Source organism: Calypte anna, chromosome 1, assembly GCF_003957555.1.
Source record: "Calypte anna isolate BGI_N300 chromosome 1, bCalAnn1_v1.p, whole genome shotgun sequence".
In the NCBI taxonomy this organism is placed as follows: domain Eukaryota; kingdom Metazoa; phylum Chordata; class Aves; order Apodiformes; family Trochilidae; genus Calypte; species Calypte anna.
Window position 1 is genome coordinate 3,830,013 of NC_044244.1, and position 23,361 is coordinate 3,853,373.

Consider the following 23,361-nt stretch of genomic DNA (forward strand, 5'->3'; position numbering starts at 1 on the left):
GATGCCAGAATTAACCAAACAGAGGATTCCATCCCACACACCTCATACTCAGGATAAATTTGAGGGATCATGAGGGTCAAGCAGCTTCCAGTTTCCAGCTTCCAGCTTCTTCCCCTTCCTGCCTTTCCTGCTTCCCTTTCTTCACCCGTTCCCTGTTTCCTGCAGCATCCTGGGAGGATTCCATCCCTTCCTCTGCCTGTGCTCCTGATCCAGTCCAGCCTGAATCTGTGTGTTCCTGCCTCCAGCTCCCAACTGCTCCTGACCCCAGGATTCCAGCCTGGACTTTCCCAGTGGGAAACTTTCCAGCCTCCGTGGGGATGTGAGAGTTATTGGTGGAAAGGGGAGAGGAACGTGGGATCAATTTTCCTGTACATTTCATAGAATCATAGAATCATAGAATAGGCTGGGTTGGAAGGGACCTCAGAGATCATCGAGTCCAACCCTTGATCAACTACCACCACAGTCACTAGACCATAGCACTGAGTGCCATATCGAGTCGCTTTTTAAATGTCTCCAGGGACGAAGAGTCCACCACCTCCCCAGGCAGCCCGTTCCAATGTCTGATCACCCTTTCTGTGAAAAAATTCTTTCTAATATCCAATCTGAACTTCCCCCGGCACAATTTAAGACCATGCCCTCTTGTCTTACTGAGAGTTGCCTGGGAAAAGAGATTTAGTAACTTTTCCTATTTATCAATACCGTTCTATTAAAGCTGTGTAGTTTAGTTTCCAACCCATCAGTCTCTCTCCCTTATTTTGTCTCCTTTCTTTATCAGGGAGGAGAGGGGCATTAATAGACAGAATCTGTTATTTGGTTAAATTGCCAGGCCAGTGTTAAACTGGGATAGGATATGTCTTGCTCTGGGGTGGAAATATGAATGAAAGATTCAACAGCTACTGAAGTCCCCACTCTTGTCACCTCCACCTAACCATGTACAAACCAGAAAATTATCAAAGCCACTGGGTTCCATATCACAAGGGGAAACTACCTTTTCTGCCTGTTGTAGATCCTGGCAGTGCCTGAAGGGGTGTTCCATCTTTTGCAGGAACTGGGAAGCCAATTTCCAGAGGTCCATCCCTGGAGATCTGCTCTGTATCACGCTGGCAGCGAGCCTGGATTACAGCAAACAGCAAAGAACTTTTGAGCCAAATGTTCTGAGCTTAGGGGACACTGATGGTTTCTAAGTGTGACAGAAGTCAAGATCTAGAAGAGGTCTTTGCTTATGAGGAGAGCATCTCTGTACCAAACATTTAGGGGGTTGCTAACCCACAGCTTTCTGCAAGATGTCTGTGGGTATTAACAGGAGTTTGTGTTGCCAGTCTAGACATCCCCTGCTTTCCACAGGGGTCTGAGTCCCTGGTTATCCACACAAAGGGCAATTTAATGAACAACTTCCCTCCCAGTAGTCTTCTTGGAAGAGAAATCTGGAAAAATACTAGAGGTTGGAACATACTTCAGCCTCTGTACAGTGTCTGGAGGAACTCCTTGTACCAGGATGCTGCAGAATGTCAGAGTTTGTCTGAATACAAGGGTGATGGGACATTCTTAAATCACAACAACCCCATGCAACTCTACAGGCTTGGGGAAGAGTGGCTGGAAAGCTGCCCAGAGGAAAAGCACCTTGGGGATGCTGGTTGAAAGTGGCTGAACATGAGTCAGCAGTGTGCCCAGGTGGCCAAGAAACCCAACAGCATCCTGGCTTCTAACAGCAATAGCACGGCCAGTAGGACCAGGACAGTGACTGGGCCCCTGTACTGGGCACTGGTGAGGCTGCACCTTGAGTACTGTGCTCAGTTCTGAGCCCCTCACTACAAGAAGGACATTGAGGGGCTGGCAGAAGGACACTGAGGTGATGGGAAGGGTCTGGAGAACAAATCCTATGAGAAACAGCTGAGGGAAATGGGGTTATTTAGCCTGGACCAAAGGAGGCTGAGGGGAAACCTTGTTCTCTACAACTCCCTGAAAGGAGGTTGGAGTGAGATGAGGGTTGGTGTTTTCTCCCAAGGAGCAAATGACAGAATGAGAGAAAATGGTCTCAAGTTGCAGCAGAGGAGGTTTAGATTGGGTATTAGAAGAAATTTATTCACTGGAAGCAGTGACACAGTCTGCCCAGGGCAATGCAGGAGTCACCATCACTGGAGTTACTTAAAAGCCATGTAGATACAGGGCTGAGGAACATGGAGTTGGCAGTGCAAGGTTTCCAGTGGCCTCACTGATCTTTAAGGTTTTTTCTAACTGAAATGATTCTGTGAGACAAAAAGATGAAAGGCAAATCCTCTGTGGGCTACTAAATACTCAGACTCCAGCTATATCTTAAGAAATCCCCAGACTGAATTCCTGGTGCTTAGAAGAGTATCTTGTGAGAAGTCTCCAGTGTTTGCCCTCCTTACCTCTCAATGGTGACCCAAATTATACACTGCAAGGAGCTGCAGAGACAGTAGGTAGGAAACAAAGAAGCAAGAGCAAAAAAAGCCTCCTCTTTGTAGGTTTAGAAGAACTATTTATCACATCAAGGTGAGAAATAAGCAGAGTTAAAACTAGTAGATAGCCCCTTAAGAAGGTGGCCTGGTTTGGGATAGAATAAAGGGGATTTTCTGTCTTGTACTTTGGCTTTCAGCTCAGTCTCTTGTCAGGAGCTGCACTTGCTGAAATTCACAGCAAGTTTCTCAGGCAGTGTCTGCTGCTGGGACTGATCCCACTCCATGGTTAGAGTTACTGCTGGAGAATGGGCTGCAGAGCCAAGGACACTGCTCAGCTCTGAGGAACATTTGGCCCTCTGGAAGGAATAAAGAGGTCCCACCTGAAACCCTCCTTTGGGGAGGAACAGACAAGATAGATGCCAGAATTGACCAAACAGAGGATTCCATCCCATACACCTCATACTCAGGAGAAATTGGAGGGATCACAAGGGTCAAGCCAGCTTTTGCCCTTCCTGCTTCCCTTCCTTCCCCTTTCCCTGTTTGCTTCAGCATCCTGGGAGGATTCCATCCCTTCCTCTGCCTGTGTTTCTGATCCATTCCAGCCTGAATCTGTGTGTTCCTGCCTCCAGCTCCCAACTGCTCCTGACCCCAGGATTCCAACCTGGACTTTCCCAGGGCTGCCCTGCAGCCTCAGTGAGGATGTGAGAGTTATTGGGGGAAAGGGGGGAGGAACCTGGGATCAATTTTCCTGTATATTTGTATATATTTAGTAACTTTTCCTATGTATCATTCCTGTTCCATTAAAGCTGTGTAGTTTAGTTTCCAACCCATCAGTCTCTCTCCCTTATTCTCTCTCCTTCCTTTATCTAGGAATAGACAGCATCTGGCATTTGGTTTAATTGCTGGGCCAGTGTTAAACTGTGACAGAAGGTATAGATGGAAGAACACCCACTGTATGAATTAAGGTGTTGCCTTGGGATACTAGAAGAACCTAAATATGGATGTCTGGGTTCCTACAGGATTTGTTACTCAAGAGCTGAGAAGTGTCCTAACAACTCAGATTTTTCACTACTACCTCTATTGCATTTTTTGCTTTTGTGCTTGTGACAAGTTATTTTTCCTTCTTGTAAATTAAATTCTCTGTGTTCATACACTGTTTATATGACAGCTGTATCCTCCCAGGGCTCATGTCTCTTCATGAGAATCCCTGCTCTGGAGATGGGGATCGCAAATACAACAGAGAAACAGGAGAGAAACTGCTAAATGACAACCAGGGAGCAAGGCAGTGACAGCAGAAGGACCAAACCAAGTTCCTCTCACTCTCCTTGGACTCTGATACAAAAACCTCCACTCTGAACTTAATGAACTGTCCCAAATCAGGGTGAGAGTCCATCCAGACCCTGTCCTGTCTGCAACAGAGATCAAGTAGATACCAGGTAAAGGTTTGAGAAGAGCACAGGCATTCCAAGTCATCTCCTCAGAATATTCTCCCTATTTCCAGAGATGTGTGTCTCAGAGGTCAGTGATTCAGAGACAGTGCTTTTCTATTCACAGAATTAATTATTCCATTAATCCTGAACAGATTTCTTTTCCATAAACACTGGAGATTGTCACTTGAACCCATGAGAAGTGAGTTCAAGTCACTTTGGCCATCAGAAGTTGCTGTCCTGAGTTGCTCTGCCTAATCCCATGGAGGACCAATTTCCTACTCTTTGCTCTGAACTTGTTGCCCACTGCACTCCACTCCATGCCCTTATTTCTTCTACTGAAACAAACACTGAACATCTGACCCTCCTTTCTCCACATCCCTCACGGATTAAAAGTATTTACCTGCTGGGTGCTCTCTATCATTGCCAGAGCTTCAGCCATGAGTTTCTGGTTAACTCCACAGAGGTTTGCTACTTTCATCTGGCACTTGTGATGGACATTCATGCCACATGCTGAAAAGGAAGAACAAGAGGAGTGAGGACACCAGAGGACAGCTAGGCTGGACAGGCTTTGACATGATGCTGGGCAGGAACATGTTCTGCTGATGGACAAGGGCAGAGATCATCCAGGCAAACAGCTGAAAGCCTGGGCATCTCATGAGATGGCACTTCAAGTGGTTTTTGGTCCTCTATAGAGACAAAATGTTCTTTTATCTTCTTGTGGGCAAAAGGTTGTACTTTTACATCCATCAGCCTACAGGCAACCAATAAACCCTAATCCCAGAGCAGGATCTCTCCCTTTTTGTTAAGATTATGAAGGTGGTGAAGATTTGGTTTGTCTGAGAGTGGGAATAGGGCATGAAAGTCAATTCTAGGAGTGATTCTGGAAGATCAAAAGTGGGCACTGGGATATTCTTTTGGAATAGGCTTCTCTGGGAAGTGACTGCTCTATATGAACACTTGTGGGCTCTTCTCATGGACTTTCTATGTGCTGACAGTGATTCTAACCCCTGAGGAAATATTCTCCTTTGTCCTGGTTTGGGCCAGGATAAAGGGGGTTTTCTGGCTTGTACTTTTGCTTTCAGCTCAGTCTCTTGTCAGGAGCTGCACTTGCTGAAATTCACAGCAAGTTTCTCAGGCAGTGTCTGCTGCTGGGACTGATCCCACTCCATGGTTAGAGTTACTGCTGGAGAATGGGCTGCAGAGCCAAGGACACTGCTCAGCTCTGAGGAACATTTCACCCCCCAATAGGAGAAAAGGAGTCAAGAGGTCCCACCTGAAACCCTCCTTTGGGGAGAACAGACAAGATAAATGACCAAAATTGACCAGAGTATTTCATCCCATACACCTCATACTCAGGATAAAGTTGAGGGGTCACGAGGGTCAAACCCCTTCCTGCTTCCCCTTCTTCCCCTCTCCCTCTTTGCTTCAGCATCCTGGGAGGATTCCATCCCTTCCTCTGCCTGTGCTCCTGATCCATTCCAGCCTGAATCTGTGTGTTCCTGCCTCCAGCTCCCAACTGCTCCTGACCCCAGGATTCCAGCCTGGACTTTCCCAGGGCTGCCCTGCAGCCTCAGTGGGGATGTGAGAGTTATTGGGGGAAAGGGGGAGGAACGTGGGACCAATTTTCCTGTATATTTGTATAGATTTAGTCATTTTTCCTATTTATCATTCCTGTTTCATTCAAGCTGTGTTGTTTAGTTTCCAACCCATCAGTCTCTCTCCTTTATTCTCTCTCCTTCCTTTATCAGGGATGGAAGGGGCATTAATAGACAGCATCTGTTATTTGGATTAATTGCCAGGCCAATGTTAAACTGTGACATCCTCAAAGACATTCTCCTTGGGCACTCCTTCACCACCTCAGATGCCATCTCACACAGATCTCATAGAGCAGGGTGATAAATGGGATTTGTCACTTTAGATTGCAACTTTCTAATCACAGCATCCCCCTCCTGTCCTCACCCCGTGCCACCTCTAGCAGGAACTCACCATCACACTTCAGTCCTTGCCGTGCAAGGCCCCAGAGGAGTGTGCCACAGTGCTCACAGAAAGTTGGGCTCTTGTAGTTGTATACTTTGAAGCGGTGAGGCATATCAATCTTGAACCTTTCTTTGTGGAACTGCAAGAAAAAAAAGCCACATTGTCAATTTATTCCTCTCCACCTCAGCTCTGCATGGAGAAACAGCCCCAGGCTTTACCCCAGAAGATGGGTTGCTCTCTTATCCTTGGGTGTGAGCATCAAGAAAAAGTTCTCTATAGCTATCATTCAGATATACAAAGCCAAATATGGATACGTGGTATCTGTACAATTCAGTGGGAACTGAGTAGTTTAATCCCTTGGACTTGATTTATCTGACCAGCCAGGTGCAAGCATCTCAGCTACAAACCCAGGCTCCTTTAATGCTCATTGGAAAAACAGAGGAGCACTGGTAAAAATTATTCACCTGATCCTGAAATGGATGTCAACATTTGTTCTCATTTGTCTCCCTTTGGAAGAACCTATTTTTCTTCTTTTAGTCTCTAGGAAGTCAAAAGTGATGAGAAAGTTGGATGCATCTACCCTGCAGATGCCAGAAGGCAGGTGAGATGAATCTCGTCTCTAAAGATTGTAAAAAAAGGAGCCAGGGTGGGTTTGGAAGCAAACACAATTACAAAAAAAGGAATAATCCTCTCAAGAGTTAAAGTTACACTTCTTCTCACCTGAAAAGAAGCTTTATTATAAGCTGATTCAAGAAAAATAAAATAAATAATAGTGGAGACATGAGATCTTCCACTGTTTGGACATCTCAGCTAACACAAAGTGGGATGTTGAAGTAACTGCTCTGAAATTCAGTGTCATGTCCTGCCTAACACTGGATAGTGGGGAATTTCCTCCAGGAACTCTCCATCTCCCATCCATGACTTCCCTGTGAGCTCTAATTCAGACATGAGAACAATGTCACTCCTGATTCAGCAGCTGCATTTGAGCAGATCACAAGTAGGATTATAGAATCATAGAATTGGCTGGGTTGGAAGGGACCTCAGAGATCATCAAGTCCAACCCTTGATCCACTACTGCTGCAGTTCCCAGCCCATGGCACTCAGTGCCACATCCAGGCTCTTTTGAAATATCTCCAGACACGGAGAATCCACTACTTCCCTGGGCAGCCCATTCCAATGGCTGATCACTCTCTCCGTAAAGAAATTCTTTCTAATATCCAACCTAAACCTCCCCTGGCACAACTTGAGACCCTGCCCTCTTGTCTTGCTGAGAGTTGCCTGGGAAAAGAGCCCAACCCTCCCTGGCTCCAACCTCCTTTCAGGGAGTTGGAGAGAGTTATGAGGTCTCCTCTGAGCCTCCTCTTCTCCAGCCTGAACACCCCCAGCTCCCTCAGCCTCTCCTCATAGGATCTGTGCTCCAGTCCCTTCACCAGCCCAGTTGCCTCCTTTGGACCTGCTCCAGCACCTCAATCTCCTTCCTAAACTGAGGGGCCCAGAACTGGACACAGGACTCAAGGTGTGATACAATGAAACCACTGGAAAGATGAAAAACACAGGGCACAGATCAATTCCCACAGCTTTTAGTGCAGTTCCACCTCATCAGAAGTTGTTTTGCAGAGATGTAGAAGAAATCTGAACGGTGCCCAAGTTTATCAGAAAGCAGCAAATTATAATTGCACCACTACCTACCATTGTTTCTCTGCTGTTGACTGCTGATCCTGTACACTTGGCTATTACTTTATCAATGCACTTCTTATGAATGGCAGCATTGCATTCTGAAAGAACAAGTGTGTCACAGTGTGAGTAAAAAATCCCTTGGGAAAAGATCAAGTCAAAAATGGTAATAACAGCAAAAAAAAGGTTCTTACGTCTGCATTGATAGCCTTGTTTATTCAGACCCCTGAAATGAACAGAGAAATGGTTAGTTCTGAATGTTCTGAAAGCTTCTGCAGAAGAAAGGAGAGCAACATTTATGAAAGAACAGAACAAAACAGCTTTGCTTTTTATCAGTCTCCACAAAGATTCTCTAATCTAAGTATCTTCATTCAGTCTCACTGGGGAGTGATCCTCTGTGGTTTTCACAGCCTTTTCAGCACATATTCACATTCTGAATTTCACAGCATCCAAATAACAAACTGGGCTGATGAGAACTACGTGAGGATTTGTCCAGAGACAAAAATATTGGTAAAAAAAAATGAAGGGAATTTTCCCAATTGGAATCCCAGCTGTGAACCACATCCTTGAAGTGCTGCAAGAACTCTCCAGGTAAGGTGCCAAGGGTCCAGTCCTCCTGACACAGATATTCCCAGGAGAAGCAGAGCTTAGAGTTAAAAGGGGAAAATTCAGGGATCTGGTTTGATTTACCATACAAACTCGTGACAGACAGAGCAGAAGGTGGGCTGTGGAAAGAAGGTGGCTGTGAACTCGTGGCATTTGACATTATGGATTTTGGCTTGTTTGATGGCTCCTCTGCGTTGGTGCAAGGAGAAAAAACCTTCAGTCTCACAGTCAGCCAGGTCCTTTGCATCTGTGGAGAAAGGAAACAGAAGATTTATAAGGGTACCCTAATAAATTAAGGTGTAAATTATTTATATTATATTCTTATGCATTATATATTATATTATTATTATATTATTGGATTAGGGGATAATTAGTATAAACTAGGTAATAAATTATTTATTAGGGTACCCTGTCCTGAGCAGGAGACAACGCAGCTGGCAAAATACTAAGTGAATGAAGCTGATGATTCACTGATGGGAATGAATAATTTTTAAAGAAGTATAATTTTCTGAATCCCACAAAAACCTTGCTTGGACTTTTTTTATCTATCAGTCCTACAGGACCATTAAAATAACTTTAAAGTTGGGACTATGAATCCTTTGGACAGTCATAACACTGCTTTTGAAACCTGGATCAGAAATTTCTCAAGAATGCTTTGCAGCTATAGATAAAATTCTAACTTTCTATAGCACTGAAGAACCATGCCCTACAAAAAAGGATAAAATTACAGTTAAAAATAATAATTTATGGACAGAAATATACATGCATATGTATATATGTTCATAGGTATGTGAGTCATTAAGTGAACCCCTTAACTGTGCATCTATGTGTGTGTGAGTAAGCACAGAGGCACGTTCCTAGGATTTGCTTTTTCTTGTTATTTTTCCATGCCAACAATTGCTTTGCTGTTGGCTGTGTCTGTGTCATTAAACTCTATATAAACAGCACCCAAACCAGTTCTGAGTCCAATTCTGAGTACGGATGTGCCCTTCTCTATGTGCTTGTGTCTACAAAGGCAGAGATGCACACAGGATCTCCCTCTCAAGCTCAGTTTTGCCCTGCACAGCAAGTCACAGAAGTATGGAAACTGGCCCCACATATGCTGATCTTGTAATTTGTCATTTGTAATACAAATACAGCTTGCATTTTCCATGCTTTGGCCTCTCTTACAACATTCAAGGAGGCAACAACATTCTCTTCTATATTGACATTAGGAATGGATAAAGAAAATTACCAGCATGGACATGCTACTAGCTGTTTTCAGTACTTGTTCCTATAAATGGAAGGTCCTTCTAGATATCTACACCTTGGAGCTTAACCCTTCATCTGAAGGTGCAAGAATTTTGGCACCAGTGACAGGAGAATAAGATGGAGCACTTGGATTGCAAAACACTTTCTTCAAGAAAGCAAAATGCATTTCCCATGGGCACCAGTCCTGCAGGTGGGATTGGGCTCCCCTGCAGCAGAAACCTATTTGATCAAGTGAATCACTCTCTAGGATCTTTTCCCATTTTGCCTACGTTGCTCTTGAGCTTAAAACCCCAATTATTAAGTATACTGAGGTGTCCTCAACTGTAATGTGTATCTCAAGCTTTCCATCCGTGCTGTGATGCTCACTATGGCACATGTTACATTCCTACAAACAAGTAGAATGAATTCAGATGGAGGTGGCTCCTTGAGCACCAATTCTGTCTTGCTCAGCATAAAGAGAAAAAAAATACTATTTTAGTGGTAAACCAGCCAAAATCTGCCTTGCAAATCACAGAGGAAGACTCAACCTTCACCTCCTCTCAGTACAATAAAAATTGCTTTTTTTTGTGTGTTCATTTCAAACCATTCTGCAAGTTCCTATGAATACATCAGTAGTAACCCAGGCTTTCTGTGCAGACACCATGTCTGGCCCAGACAACCAGCAATCCCATCTCTCAATTAAAAACCCAAAATCACTTGCCACTTATTTCCAGGAAGTATCTTGCATTCATCAGCATTCGCCCTTGAGGTTTCAGCTCTAGCTGGTGGAGATATGTGAAAAATAATTATAATAATAAAAAAAGAGCAGTGCAGTCATTAAACAGTCATTCAAAGACACGACAATCATTTCAGAATACCCAAGCTTTCTCCTTTTCCCAGTGGGACCTGATGAATGCCAATGAAAGTTAATTTTTGGGCAGCCCATACCAGCATGGGGCAACAAGGGAACAACTTCACAGAGAGCAGGAGGCTACATCAGCTCTGATCTTTGAGGTCCCTTCCAACCCAAACCATTCTATGGTTCTACAGTTCTATGACTGTTACTTCAAATTTACTCCACTGTAACTCCTGTGGTTTAAAGGAATTCCTCTGCCATAACTCTGTAGTCAGGCAGCTGCAAATCAGTTACTTGATGTTAGATTAAATTTTGAAGCTGTTTCCCCAGAGCACATGAAATAATTCACATTGAGCCAATCTTAGCACCATTTGCCCCCCATGGGTTTCCTAAGCAAAAATAAATATATGGGCACAGCTCCCATCAACCAGAATCCTTGCTCACAGAGGATATGTGTTTCAATGTAAAGGCAGAAAATAATACAGATGTGCTCTGCTACATTTTTCTGGTATGCAGAGAAGTCTTTGAGTAGACCAGAATCTTCATTCCTTGGATAGTGGTGACAGTCATAGTGTGACATGGACACAAGCTCCCCCATCACATCCTGCAAGAGGAGATAACAATACTCACCCAAATCTCTGTCTTCCCATTGCTCTTTTTGCACCTCTCTGCCAGCACCTTGAGTTCCACTGTGGTCTCTGAAACCATCTCAGCACTTTTGTCCTTGACAATGATGTGCATGAGCCTCCCGTTGTTGATGTGGGCATCAAAAGTGCTGTTCCAGGGTGGGTACATGGTGGGCTTCTTCTGCACATACACTTGGCCATTTTCTGTCAACAAGAAGCAGTTTGGATTCACTGGCCCTAAGGCCACCATTCTGTAGCTCCTGAGAGAGATTTGTGTTATTTACCCACTTCAAGGTCTCTCTCCAGGAAGGAGAACATGTTTGAGTGTCTTACAAGGTTGCTGCATGATGTGAAACCTAGGATGGGATTTATCTCACTTAACCTTAGGTGCCTGCGTTGTGTGTGCCCATATTGAGTCCATTCAGAGCCAGTGAAGAGATTATAATCAATAATAAAAAAAGTGGGGTTGGAATGTGCTCATTCCACCAAATGGAGACATCCAGAGTAGGAAAGATTAATTTCCACCCTTGCCTCCAACAATTCAATTGAGTAGATCTCAAATTTAGACTCCAGCTCCATAGATACCCACTGCTAATCAGGCAAATCTCATCCCAGATAACCAGCTGCATGGATCAGATACCAAAATGGAACAGTTTTGCTTCAGATTCCCAAAAGCTGGATGCACTTCATTATTAAAGTTCAGCTGGAGGACCTGTTCAGTCAGCTGCTACATCTCAGCCAACTCAGGGATGTTACTATAGGAGCTGCCTTGCAGACCTGCAACTACATCCACAGAAAAGCAGAGTTTTCAACCAAATTCTTCCTGCAGCTCTCCCTCATGCATCAATTCCTCTTCCTTCACAACAGACACCTCTTAAAATGGAGCTGAGCATCTCTAAGGCTCAGCATTGGCTTTCAGAGGGTTTTCTCTACTTAATTCTCTTTGGAAAGGGTCTCAGCCAGATTTATTTATTTCGTACATCCCATTTTATTTCATACAGCCCTGTAAAAGGCTTGGACACTCAATTCTATTTCACAGTTGCCCTCTGCAAAGTTTCAACCCATCAGATGCTGAAGTTGGTTGAATAAGAGAACCAAAAGCAGTTGTGTGAGCAGCAGACCTCCTGCCTCCTAAAGCCCCTGCTCCTGCCTCCCATAATCCCAGCCTTTCCCTCATCTCATCCAGCTGCAAAAGCACACACAGCTGATAACTTGGAATGTGGCATGGGTTGAAAAAAACGTTTCCCTAGATAGGAGGACTAATTCCTCTGTTCAGCTTTCATTTACACACCTTCAGGATGGAGGTAAAAAAGCTCCAAAGCTACTGGAGGCAGAGAAGGAGGAAAAAAGCAACTCCTGACTGTAATATTCATCTCCAGAAAGGAGAAGATCATTACTGAGGAGACAACAAACCACAAACACCCCATCCACTGGTTTTTCTTACAAAAAGAGAAACAGCCAGAGCCAGCAGATAGAGGTAGGGTGAGAGGAGGCATTCAGGATCTCACAGCCAAAACTGACTTCCTGAGATTTCACTCCCTGACCCAACACCAGGCACAAAGCACTTTTGTCCTTGGTTCCACCACATAAACTTGATTCAAGCTGCAGTCAAGCTGACCACCTGCAATGGTCTGAATGGCCAAACAGACCAGACACAGAACCACAGAATGGTTTGGGTGGGAAGGGACCTTCAAGACCATCAAGTTTCAGCTCCCTGCCATGGGCAGGGACACCTCCCACTCAACCAGGTTGCTCCAAGCCCCATCCAACTTGGCCTCCAACAATTCCAGGGAGGAAGCAGCCACAACTTCCCTGGGCAACCTGTTCCTCCAGTGTAAAATAATATCTTACATTTATCATACCCAGTATGATGAGGAGTTGTGTAGCTAAATCAAAGGTTCAAATTCAGTTTCTCCAAAGTTTAGAGCATCTCTGCCTAAGGTGAATCCATCTCTCCTACTTAGATGAGGCTGACTTTTCACTTATGCAGATTTAGGCAATCATAAAGTGAGCTCATTATCTGCAGTCTTAATTTGCTCCCATCAAGCTTACAAACATAGATTCAACCTGCTCTTTCACCAAAAGCAAACAAAAGGAGACATAAAAATGAGCCATAAACTTCCCAGCTTCCCAGAGAGCAGAAAGCTCAGGGAGGAGAGTTGGTTCTTTGCTTCATCAGTGAAATTCCAGGGATGTGAAACCCAGGACTTGCAAAACAAGTGTTTTCCTTTGCATTGTATTCCAAAATATATGGCTTAAAAAACCCAAACCCTGGACTGTGACTGAGAAGTCCAATGTATGGGAGCAGACAATCACCTTTGGAGCATCCCTGCTGACATCTGTGGAATTCTGCCAGGGATTCACCTAACCCTGGGTTCCTGGAAAAATAAACCAGCATCTGTCTTTCCCAAGCAGCAGCTTCCACTGGAGCTGGGAGCTCTTTTCCTGGACGTCTGCTGAGTTCAGACATGGAGCAGGAACTTTCACACAGCAAATGTCACCAAGACAGGTGGTGAAATGGCACCAGGCCAGGTGATTTGTGCAGGCAGAAGTAATTTTTAAAGGGCAGATTTTTTTATACCTCAGAGGTGCACTTGGTCTCTGGAGTTTGTTGCTGTAACACTTCTAACTACATGGAGCTGGATATTATTTCTTTTTGGTTGGTTGTTTTTTCTGCTTGGTTTTTTTTTTAAGATTACATAATAAAACACTAGGATACCTTTTACAAACCAGACAAGTTGGGGAAAAAAAAAAAAAAAAAGCAAAAAAAAGCCTGCCCAATATTTTTTCTGAGCTTCTGAAATTTTTTTAGGGTGCCCTTGTTGTGACACCATGGAATTAATGTGCATTAATTGGAAGCCAAACACATCTATCATCTACCAATGCTCTGTTGACAAAAAAACCAAACCTGTCTCTCCCCCAATAAAAATCCCAACCTCTTCATGCCCTGCTAATGCTGCACGGGGTATATATGAGGACAAGATGGGTAAATAACAGGACAATGCAGAGCAGAGACATCTCCCAGATCAGTTCCATCAGAACTGGCAGGGGGCTGGGATTGAATCTACCTTGGATTCAGCTTTTTTGATGCATATCTTGCCATGCATGTATATGGTACAGCAACCATCTGCACAGGCATGTACAAGAGGCAATGGTTTGAAACTTGAAGAAAGGAGATTGAGATTAGGTATAAAGAGGAAATTCTTTACTCTGAGGTTGTTGAGTCACTGGCACAGGCTGCCCAAGGAGATTGCAGATTCCCCATCCATGGAAGTGTTGAAGACCAGGTGGGATGGGGCTTGGAGCAACCTGGTTGGGTGGGAATTGTCCCTGTCCATGCAAGGGGTTGAGATCTAGATGGTCTTTGATGTCCCTTCCAACCCAAAGCATTCCATGATTCTATGATTTGATAAAGTGATCCTAATGGCCATGTATCAGGGCACAAAGCTGGGAGTCAGGATTGCTTTCCCCTCTTATCAGCTTTGTTGTTTATTCACTCCTGTTCCTTGGACAGCCAAAATTTGCAAATCAGAGCATCAGTTTTTGTTTTTTTTTTTTTAATCCCATTACACATGTTTTGGGAAACCAGGGAGCTGGGGAGCAAACTATGATCAAAACCACCACAAAGCTGGGATGCAGCTACTTCAAATGCACCCAGCCAATGTTTGCCCTGAGACCTTCATTGCTTTTTGCCTTCTCTAAGTCTGTTTGAGCATGACAGCTCCCAGAGGTCATGTTGAGAGCATTTTTGGAACATATAGAGTCAGGCTCATCTCACTGAACATCAGACAAATGCCTCTGAGTGAACCTCAGAGCCCATGGAGAGCACCTGGGCTTTTCCAGGATGTGATTCACCAGACCCATTCTGGATACATTCCCCAAGAGGAGATGAATCCCACCAGAAATCCCTGTTTGTCTCCTTAGTCTATAATACAAAGGTATCTGACTTGTTCAGACATCAATATCCTTGCAGAAGACTGGAATTTCAGGGGTGACGGATCCCAGGGTGCCACTGACTCATTCAGACACCTTCTACCAGCAGCAGATTAACACCCCCAGGGGTGGTTCAACCCCCCCTAAAATGGGGGGAATCAATGTCAAGAGTTTCCTATTGCTGTCACTGAAATGATGAGGAGTTCCTGGGGCTGCCCCCCCATGCTCTGAGCAGCAGCTCCATGAGTGCAACTACACCCCAGCAAAAAATCTTCTGATAGAAAGACACCATTTTTCCTCTATTCAGTCCTCACTAATGGAGAAAACTTTGCCCAAACTCACTTTTTTATTTCTTGTTGACAGAGGTACATTATTATCATAATTAATATATTATTATTATTATTATTATTATTATTATTATTATTATTATTATTATTATTGTTTAGCAATAGTTATCACTACTATTATTACCACTATTACTATCACTATTATCTCTCAGGAGCATAAAAATTATATCCCTTGCTACATTTTTGCTTGTTAGATGCCAGAAAAGATCTTCATCCCTGTGTAAGACAGATAGCTATAGGTCTGTGCTGACCAGCTTGATTTTATTCACTTTTGAACTGACAAGAGGCTTAAATTTGAGTTTTGGCTTTCAAAAGCCTCATTAAAGCACCAAGGGAAGCCTTGCACAGAGCTGAAATAGGACATCTTTTCCACTAAAAGGGAGATCTTAGAGCATCTTGTCATGCAGTGTTTTCTTTTCTTTCCAATTTACCAGTCATCACATCTTCTAGAATCTTTTGTAGTATATTATAAGCCAAGACAAAATGGGCTGAATGATAATGATTACTCTTTTTCTTAAAAAAAAGTGCAAAAGAACAACAAACAAACAGGCAAACAAAATGTGACAAAATTAACTGTTTTAAAATAATAATTTTTTTAAACTACCTTAACATCCCCTGGAGGTTGAAGCAATGGGGTTTCTCAGAGTATAAAATGGAATTTTTTTATTTTGCCTAATTTTTAAAGTATCACAGCACTCAAGCTATGAATTTATCAAAGGTTTAAGATAAACAGCAGCCAGCATGAGGAATTCCCTGACACTGAAGGTCCTGATCTTCATGTCTCCTGAAAAGCAGAACTGAAGAACTTTTCATCCTCTCCCTGGGACTATTTTCATTCAGAAGACATCTAGAATTCTTTCTCCAGTGAGGACATGGATCCTCATTTTCCATCAGTGTCATTTCATCAAGGAAAATATCCAACAGTCTCTATACCCAGACAGGGCTTAGCAGGTGGTTTCACTTTCAAACATTTTGCATAGCACAGCAATAACCCAGAGAAATTAACTGGGGTTGTTCAAGAGCTATATTTATTTTTTTTTTAATGGTGAAAGTCAGTAGACCTGTCAACTCCTTTAAAAAACATGACAAAGAACAACAGCCCTCCCAGGATATTTCTGGGGCACCCAGACTTCACCTTGCTGTGACAAACTAGCAACTTTTCACCTAAAAGTGAAACCAAATACATGCTGGGACCTAAAAAGCAGTTGCTAATCCCCTAAAATTGAAGATTTAGCATTGTCAAGCATCATCTTTAAGTCAAACTGAGTTGCAGGTCACCCCAAACTTGAACTTGAGCAGTGCTGAGGCACAAAAGGCCCCTAACAAACCCCCCTAAAAGGATTTCCCAGTGACACCCTAAGGCTGGGACATCCCTTAGCAAAGCTCCCGTGGGGATTCCTCACCTCCCCACTTACCTGACTCCACAGCTTCTTTCACCATCACAGCACAGTAAGGGTTAATCACCTCCCCCTGGGATGGCAGGTAAGGGCCACTGTCGTAGTTGGATAACCCAATCCTCAGGAAGGGAGACATGGCAAGTCCTGAGGCCAACAGAAAACCGAGGAGATTATTTTGGGAAGAGGCTAAAAATTCCCTCGGTTTTACCCAGGCTCTTATCTCCAGGACACAGGAGGCCTCCAGTCACCAAGCACCCATCCAGCTGGAGATTCTCTGACTTCCTCCCCTCTCTGCTAAGGCAATGGATGGGCTGAGAGGGTTAAGGAGGAGAAATTCAGCTCTTGTCTTATCCGTGGAGCTCAACTCCTGTGGGAAAGACCCACGGCAGCAGCTTTGAGTGACTTGACACCAACCATCAGGATCAAGTGGGAGGTGTCCATGGCAGCAGGGTTGGAATTAGATGATCTTTAAGGTCCCTTCCAACTCTGACAATTTTATGGCTCTGTGAACCACAATAACAATGCAGGGAATCCAAAACCTGGGACTTTCCTGGCTGGGATAACCTCTGCTGTAATTTATACCGAGTCACAGGTTCTAGAAACAGAATGCTATAAGAAGAGAAAGAGTTTTGGGAATACAAGGCTGTTGGAAGGCTGTAAGCTGAGCCTGGAACTGTGAAATAGCTTTGTGCTATTTATATAGAACATGGAAATGATCTCGGGCATTCGACTGCCTGAGTGCTGCCTCAGAAGTGAAGCTATAAAGAGAAAATTCAGCTCATATGAACCTTGCTGGGTAGAGGGTGGAGCAAAAAAAAAAAAAACCCAACAAAAAATGGGATCTGAGAATAACTTTAAAATTATGGAAACAGAAACATATAAAGGTGAAAACAGGAACATATAAAACCAAGGTGCCAGGAAATACAACAAAGCCTTTGGGTTGGCCTTCTCTGTAAGTTCTTTCAAAGCTTCCAGAGCGGAGATTTAGTGAAACCAGAGAGTATTAACTGCTCTTGCTGGTGCCCATCATTGTGCCATCTGGACCCAAGGACTGGGATTTACTACCCAACTTTTTTGTTAACTTTTTGAGTCTGTTATTCCTGAATCTCCATCTGGTCAATGGGAAGCAAGAAACACTTTAAACACAGCTGCAAATGTCCATGTCTTGGCCCACCAAATTTAGAAGACATGAGTCTTATCACCAGCTGTTCCCTGTCAAATATATTAACAACTACAGCAGGAAAATGTTGAATAACTTGTGGTGGGTGATGCAGCCCAAGTTTCTTCTGCTTTTTAAGGCTGTGATGCTCTAAGCCAAGGGGCAGCTTCTCCAGCCTCCCACAGAGCAGAAGATCCTGATTCTTTGCTGGGAATGGCATTTTCTTACCTGTAAATGGTGTTTTCCTGGCAGACAAGTTCAGTCCCTGGCAAGAGGGGTTTCTCTTTTCATCACAGCTGTGGAGAAAATGGAAAGGATTTTCTCAGCTGAAAGAATGGGGGTAACTGCTCCTCTGACCTGAAAACTTGGACCCCTTTGCTCCAGGAGACAGGAGGCAAAACCATCAAGGGGAGAGGAAAACTTGAGAAACCAAGATGCAGCCCTTTGCATGAGTGCCTTCTCTTTCCCAGCAGTGTGGAAGGATGAGTTTCCATCAGCCCTGGGTACAAAAGTCAGAGGTGACCATAAAACCCAGCACAACTTTCAGTTAATGTGTGGCCAGCTTGCAGCAGGTTGGTGTTTTCCTTGTGGCCTGCATCTGGTGAGAGCTTCTCCTTCTTTCTCTTTTGTAAAACAAACAGCACTGGGACTGAAACACCAACTATTCTGGCCCAAATATTCCCAGGTGCTGGGTGTCAACACTTTATGACACTTTAGCAAAGAGGTGGCCCATGCAGCCAACTGCAGCTTTTTCTCTGAGAGATTTCATCAGGGAAGGCTTCCCAGGAGGTTTCCCTTCATCTGTTACCCTACAGAAAGCCAATTTTACAATGGACAATCTCTACAGTCTCTACAAGACCTTCCTGTCCAAGCTCCTGGGTACATTAGCTAACAACCAGGTTGAGTTCTCAGGAAAGCATCAAAAAACTCATAAACACTCTTGGATACTGCACTTAATAGAGAAAACCATCAGGTTTCTGGGGAAGACAGGATAGGGCAGAAAGAGAGAAATAAATCCTATGACTGATGTCTACTGGGCACCCTAGGAATGCACAGATCCTGGGCCACCAGCAGCTCTCAGATCTCCTCTGAGGACTTCCCAAGGACCTTAAATGGTAGTGCTAAGAAAAAGGGAATATATTCAAAGTGAAAGAGGGTAGATTTAGGTTGGATTTTAGGAAGAAATGCTTTCCTGTGAAGGTGGTGGGACCCAGGTTGCCCAGAGAAGCTGTGGCTGCCCCATCCCTGGCAGTGTCTCAGGTCAGGTTGGATGGGGCTTGGAGCATCCTGGGCTGGTGGGAGGTGTCCCTGCCCATGGCAGAGGGGTTGGGACCTTCAGGGTCCCTTCCAACCCAACCCATTCCATTATTCTGTGACCTCTAGACATGGCATTGCTCCCAACTGGGAAAACATCAGTACTTAGCAGTTGTACAAGTGGTAAAGACAAAGCACCAGCTGGGGCTGGATGCAGGAGATAAGGATGTTCCAGTCCTCCTCTGGATGAGAGCAGCCTCTCTCTGAAGGGTGTTTCAGAAACACATTAGCCAAGTGCCTGATAACCTTGATGTGGAAAGCCACTTGTATTTAGATATCCATCCCAGCACAGGTAGCTTGGTAAGGAAAAGCATCTGTCACACTGCACAAAAGTACAGTGAATGGTTTATGAGTGGTCCATGGCACAGAAAGGTTAAAACTTCTGCCTGGACTGTTAGAAGTAGAAAAATCTGATCAAATTAAGTAGGAAAAAAATCTCTTTAACAGGAAGAAATAGATGCATATATATTTCCCCCCTCTGTTTGATGCAATTATTTATCCATTTCCTTAAAAAAAAACCAAAATAAGAAGCCTACCGAGTCAAAAGACAAAAAGAAAAACAAATCAAAGGGTCTCTGGCAGCCGGAAGGAAATCCAAGGAGTTGCATGAGAAATGTTAAGTGGAAAGACAGCAAGAGCCAAAGGCTAAGGACAGCAATCAGAACATCTGCATTGAGCCTCTCTCTGTGCAAGGAGATGGATTTTTATTCTCTTTACCTCTACCATACTCAACCATTGCTTCTGGTGACTGCTGGGAAAGAGAATATTATGGATCCTCCTCCAGTTCCACAATTTCCACACCTTTGGCTTTAAGAACGTCACTTTTCCATGGACAGGAACAGGATGAAGGGCTTCCTTTAAAGTGTGCTAGCTACAATTACAGCCAACACCTTGGGCATCTAACACCATGAGTATTGCTAAAGAAACCAAAGTGTTTTTTGGATCACTCCTCAGGACCAAAATGTATCAACACTACTGGCTCAAGTACTAAGGAAATGAAATGAGGGCTAAAAGTTTAAGCCTGGCATTCATAACATTTTAATGAAATCAAGGTAGTTACAACTTAGTTCAAATTTTGAAAGCATCTTGTCCTGCTAAATATTCACATCACTGCTCCATTAATCCCTGTGTGCTACCAGATACCTGTTCAGATCTGTGGATCTGCCCCCTAAACAGTGACATTTAAATTTTTTCTTAGTCTTCCATGCAGAATGCTCCCTCTCCCCAGGCCAACACTTCCTTTTGATGAACATTTAATGAGCAAGTTTCCTAGAAAGGTTGTGGAGTCCCTATCCTTGGAGATATTACAAAATTGTCTGGACATGGTCCCAGGCAACTGGCTCCAGGAAGCCCTGCTTGAGCAGCAGAGTTGGACAAGATGACCTCCACAAGTCCCTTTCAAGCTCTTCCAGCCTCTGATTCCATGAAAACATGATTTAATCCTGGGTATCTATAGAATCTGCATCTCCAGGTGATGCAGTTACCTGGGCTCCTGATACAGGAACAGAAACAGGCACATACAGACCATTACCTGGACCCATTTTAGATCCCTCCAGTAGCGTGTGATGAACTGGTTTCTCTTTGCTCTTTAGCTTTGAGAGCAAAGATGATACCTGGGGATGATCTATGATTTAGGAGATTCTTCAAGCCATTAAACTTAAAAAAAAAGTCTCTTGGATTGGGTCAGATCTAGAAGACTTAAACTGGGACTTCCCATAAAGCATTAGACCTGCTCTGCAGCCACCAGCACACAGGTGAGCATCCTCTACCCAGGTGCAAAGCATGAAGCTTTGGCACACTGAGTGGCAGCACTAGCAAAGCACCAGCTGCCCATATAGACCTTACAGAGGCTGCTTAAAAGCTTATTAAAACCCCAAATCTACTGTTGTACCAGCTTCATGTGAGCACTTTGTCCCAGGGTGAATTCTTTCCCCCCGTCCAACAAATCAGAGAGAGAACTGGTTTCCTGCTTCTCCCTCACTTTCTTTCCTGAAAACCACCTTGCTTTGGCCCAAACACTTGTTTTCTAGGTCATATCTCCAACATTTGTCACTACAGGGCTGCTACTTGGCTGGTACCCACAGCCAGAAACAATTAATGAACAACAGAGCTCAGCAAGGACTCACTGGAGCAGCAGAAATTTAATTTAACACTGGAAGCAGCTGCAATGGATACAGAGATTCTTCATTTCCCCCAGCAAAGGGCACTGTAAGGTACCTAAAAACTAAGGATGGAGTGCATATTTCTATCTGTCCACCACTAAAACATTCAATCCAGTGTCATAAGGGTTCAGCAATTCTGTTCCTGCTTTGCTAGAAGAGAGAAGATCTGATCACACTGGAGAATAATGCAACATATGGAAACCATACCCAGATGATATTAGGAAGCAATAAATAAATTCCTTAATATCTTCATCAATTGTGGTTCAGAAGAGAGGAAGAATTGTGCTCCTGCTCCTACTCATTGGAAAAACTGTGTTGAGGACAGGTGGCTTTAGTGGGATTTATGCTTTTTGGGTTTTGCTGAATGAAAATAGATGGATGCATGATGCAATAAGGATGGAAATTTATTGAATAAGGGTCAGCTGAGAGGGGAGGGGAAGTATTTCTGGATTTGAAATGCTGCTTTTCTCATGTCATCAAACCCTCCTTTTCTAGAGGTCAGAGGGAATATTTCCAGCTCCCCCTCTTTTCTGAGGCAAAATGAGTTCATAACCTAAGGTTCAGCATCAACAAGAGGGAAAGGAACCAGGAGTTATAGCTGAAGGGTATGAACTTTCTTTCAACCCCTCAAAGGCATCTCCCAGCCAAAAAGGCAGGTCCTGACCTAGCAAGGATCTGTTTATCTAGCTGGTGGGGACCTGCACATCAGCAAAGCTCAACACATCTCAGGGCTTACTGCAGATTTCAAGAGCCACACTGCACCCCAACAGCAATGCATGAAGATGCTGCCTCAGCCCTCAGATTCCTCATATCCCATGGGCCATACAGGATGGAACAGGGATCTAAATAACTCCCTTGAGAGGCTTTCACCTTGGTTGTTACCTGTTATTTCAATGGAGATCAAACCAGACTGCTTGGAGGAAGTTCAGAACCTCTCTGGGTGCCACTCAACAATTCTCCCCCCTTTTTTTTTTTTTTTATGAGAGGAAAAATGAAAAAGGAGGACAATTTGCACATCCATTTAACTTTCCCACTCACCACACTCAACCTGCAGCACCTTGCAAAGGCAGGGGAGGGAGAGGGTGTGGAAAGGCAGCACCAGCAGACTGATGGGATCAGTGCATCATCAGACTCCATGCAACAGAAAAGCCTCCCAAAACTTCATGGAACAACTTGGTTTCAAACCAGAGGTGATGCTCTCCAATGCAAACCCTTCTCCACTGCTTTCAGACACAGAGAACCCAGACAAAGCATTTCTTCTGCTGTGGCCATGAGGCTTGCAGACTTTTCTGGAGCCAGTGGCAGGCATGGGAAGGGGCATTTCTCTTTGTAAGTCTCTGGGACATCTTGTGATGCTTTGTTTAGAGCAAGTTGAGTGCATTGGTAACAGGACCTGATCTCCTATATATAGCCTACAAACACAGCTGTTTGGATTTTGCTGAGGTCATCTGGTTGCTTGCTGTTGCATTTGTTGTGCACAAGGCAAGACCAGAGCCTCAGGGCTATTTTCAGATCTTATTTGTGATTTAACTCCAGTGAAGTCAAGGCAGGTGACCAAACGTGCAGCTGTGAAAGGTTTGGGATTCATCCCACTGGGGGAACTCCATAAAATTGCTGCTGGGAATGCCAGAGATGATTGAATACATCAGCAGACTCTTGGAAGGGATCTACAACCAGCCTAGCAGCTGCATGCATAGCCAGGTCATAAAACCAGGGAATTTGGGCTTTTCTCTCCCTAGGTCTCCAAAAGCAATTGCTTTAACCTGACCTAAATGCCTAATAAACCCAAAGACATGGTTCAGCTCTTCATCCCATTTCACACTACAGGTTCCCACCTTCCTCCAGCACATCCTGGTGTCTCTGTAAGGTTTGGGATCAGGGAAAAGGCTTCTCTAAAAGTAACTCTTCTTTTTTTCTTTGCTTGACAAAGGAGCTTGTAGCTGCATCCATTCTGCAATTCAACTTGGACATAGGGACCTGCCCTAAGCAGGAATGATAAGATGGGGGATGCTTTGCAGCAACTGCATTTTGGCTGGGTTAAAGAGACTGAGAAATTGTGATCTTTATGTTAGGGAAGAGATTTAGGGAGGGTTCACATGAATATCTACAAGTGACTGCAGTGCACATATGAGCTATCACCCCAAATCCAACCATACACAGCAAAGGGATAAAAGTGCTTGTAGGGCTGCATCATCCCAGCCTAGAGAAGACATTTCAAACAGGTTAAACT

General features: G+C 44.0%; 1 protein-coding gene across 2 annotated transcripts in view; it reads right to left on the reverse strand.

The window, feature by feature from the left end:
* Window positions 1-23,361, reverse strand: part of PRKCQ (protein kinase C theta) — a 65,605-nt gene that overhangs the window by 28,128 nt on the left and 14,116 nt on the right. Inside the window, exons 2-11 of one of the 2 annotated variants that reach the window (XM_030459675.1) lie at window positions 17,884-17,951; window positions 16,515-16,640; window positions 10,824-11,023; window positions 10,059-10,119; window positions 8,192-8,354; window positions 7,696-7,727; window positions 7,517-7,602; window positions 5,837-5,966; window positions 4,251-4,360; window positions 989-1,112 (exon numbers count right to left, since the gene is read on the reverse strand). In XM_030459675.1, the coding sequence (XP_030315535.1) occupies window positions 989-1,112; window positions 4,251-4,360; window positions 5,837-5,966; window positions 7,517-7,602; window positions 7,696-7,727; window positions 8,192-8,354; window positions 10,059-10,119; window positions 10,824-11,023; window positions 16,515-16,632 (1,024 nt within the window). In that variant the 5' untranslated portion in view covers window positions 16,633-16,640; window positions 17,884-17,951. Of the gene's footprint in view, window positions 1-988; window positions 1,113-4,250; window positions 4,361-5,836; window positions 5,967-7,516; window positions 7,603-7,695; window positions 7,728-8,191; window positions 8,355-10,058; window positions 10,120-10,823; window positions 11,024-16,514; window positions 16,641-16,744; window positions 16,969-17,883; window positions 17,952-23,361 lie in introns of those variants that run through there. The other variant, XM_030459682.1, reaches the window with a different exon arrangement.